Source organism: Oncorhynchus mykiss, chromosome 25 (assembly GCF_057628025.1).
Source record: "Oncorhynchus mykiss isolate SJ-2025 chromosome 25, ASM5762802v1, whole genome shotgun sequence".
In the NCBI taxonomy this organism is placed as follows: Eukaryota; Metazoa; Chordata; class Actinopteri; order Salmoniformes; family Salmonidae; genus Oncorhynchus; species Oncorhynchus mykiss.
In genome coordinates this window covers 58137501-58140000 of record NC_143046.1, presented here as the reverse complement: position 1 = coordinate 58140000, position 2500 = coordinate 58137501, and the positions used below count along the sequence as shown (strand labels likewise).

General features: G+C 50.4%; 1 protein-coding gene across 1 annotated transcript in view; it reads right to left on the bottom strand.

The window, feature by feature from the left end:
* Positions 1 to 2500, bottom strand: part of LOC118944259 (estrogen related receptor gamma a) — a 105917-nt gene that overhangs the window by 71447 nt on the left and 31970 nt on the right. Inside the window, 1 exon segment of the mRNA XM_036962719.2 lies at positions 1467 to 1882. Coding sequence (XP_036818614.2) covers positions 1467 to 1882 — 416 coding nt within the window.

Here is a 2500-nt window from a genome sequence, read left to right as displayed (position 1 = left end):
CTGCGCTTCCCTTCTCTTCCTTCCTGGTCTATACATCTCCTCCAATCCTCCATTCCCCCTCTCTCTCTCTCTCTCTCTCTCTCTCTCTCTCTCTCTCTCTCCAATAAGGTAGTGATAGACGCAGGATGTCAGGTGGCACTGGACAGGTGCCACTGCAACACCAGCTGCCATCGCCTCCGAGTGCTGCTTCCTCCTCGCTGCGACACACACGCGACACACACACGCACACACACTAACACTCCCACCTTCCCCACACACAGCAGGTTTGGGGGAGGAGTACAGTTCCATCCCTCCATCCCCTGCCCCCTTCTTCCCCATCTCTCTCCACTTACCCCCGTCTCCTGTCTCCTTCCTCCGCCATTTCTCCTGTCCCTTCTCTGACAGTCCAGCCAGGTTGATAGCTTCTCATCCTCTGGCAGTTGCATTCTCTCTCTCTCTCTCTCTCTCTCTCTCTCTCTCTCTCTCTCTCTCTCTCTCTCTCTCTCTCTCTCTCTCTCATCCCTAACTCTCTCATCTGTTTCCCTCCCCCTCTCTCCAGCCAGGTTGCTCTAGTGGTGTCCAGCTGGAAAGGCTGTGGTGATTACCTGCAGTTTTATTGGCTAATGGCTTGAAACATACCAATATGTCTACCACTGCCCAGAACTAGGGCCAACACACACGCAGAAACACGCACACACACACAGCTGCCCATCGGAGTCTTGGCTTGTGTCAGGGCCAAGCACAATATTATGACCCATTTGTTCTACTGCGTCCATGTCTGTAAACCTGTTTAATGTAAACACACATAACTATACTGGTTAGTCATGAATCTATCCAACATGTCCATCAAATTGGAAACGATGGTCCCTTAACTATATAGTACCATCAGTAGCATTTATCTATAGCCTCATCTCAGGATATACCATCATCTAAGCATCTCATCAGATGTGATCCAGTAACTTTAATGACGCTTGTGTAATGGCTAGGTCCAGCCGTCCATCTCTGATCTTTATTAAAGCCTGAAAGCTGCTTATCTACCATAAAGCCTTTAGACAGGAGGAGTCTGACCCCTGACCCTTACCCTGACCCTAACCCTGACCCATAATCATAATCCCAGGCCTGTGTCTGACCCAGGATTTCCTCCAAACAATCAGATCAGAAATAAAGGTAGAACAATGTTTAAACTCTCTATTCAATCACCAAAGATTGGAAATGTCCAATTGAAACCTATTCAATAGTTGTAAGCAGGGGACAATAGAGCTGTGTGTGTGTGTGTGTGTGTGTGTGTGTGTGTGTGTGTGTGTGTGTGTGTGTGTGTGTGTGTGTGTGTGTGTGTGTGTGTGTGTGTGCCCGTGTATTGCAGTAAAAGACAAGGGGCACCCTAAAATAACAAATAATAAAAAAACAGGTCTGACCCCTCACCCCTGACCTTTAACCTTTAACCCTCCTAACCCTTGACCCTGAGCGGAGGGAGCGTGAAAGCCAACCTTGGATGGTCCTCTTGAAGAAGGCCTTGCAGGCTTCGCAGGAGGCCACGCCGTAGTGGTAGCCCGAGGCGATGTCGCCACACACCAGGCACAGCCGCTTCGGCATGGAGTTCAACATGTACTCGCACTTGATCTGCGAGTCCTCCCCGATGGTGCTGGAGCAGTCCTCGTAGCGCTTGGAGGCCCCCGCGGGGCCCAGGGGTCCGGCACCAGGCCCGTACAGGGTGGGGGAGTCCAGGCCGTTCTGGTGGCCGTTCATGGTTGAGCTGTAGGAGCCGCTGGCGTCGCTGGAACCCCCAGGGCTGTGGTGGTTGATGCTGTCTGCCAGGGAGGCGGGGCTGGAGGGCTCTGTCTTAATGTAGGACGGGCAGTTGGACTCTAGGTGGCGCTCTTTGCTGGACATTCTGCAGAGGAGCCTGGAGGGAGGGAGGTAGAGAGGGAGAGAGGAGGAATGGGGAAGGAGGGAGGAGAGATATAGGAAAACATGTTGTTATTGGTGAGTTCGTCAAAATGAAAAGGCTTGACATCATGTTGCATCATCTTACCGATGGCGCAAATAAAACAGTATATTTTTATAGCGACATCACACAAAATGCACATTTCCGGATTATTTTCAGAACATTTTCAATAATGCCAGCGTTTCAAAACAAAACACCTGTAATCTAGATAGAATGTGTATGTGAAAGAAAGACAGAGAGTGTGTGTGTGTGTGTGTGTGTGTGTGTGTGTGTGTGTGTGTGTGTGTGTGTGTAGAGTGAGGCCTGTGGAAGCGTCTCTAGCCTACAGCCATCAGTCAGTCTAGTCAATAGCAACTTGTTCAACATGAGAGTAATCAGGAAGGAGGCACAACGCTGCTCGATCACGCCTGAGACAGCCACTCACAGCAAACAACACACACACGCACACACACATACAGTAGGTATGCATGCACTTATACACACACACACACACACACACACGCGCGCGTGCACACACACACACACACACACACACACACACACACACACACACACACACACACACACACACACACA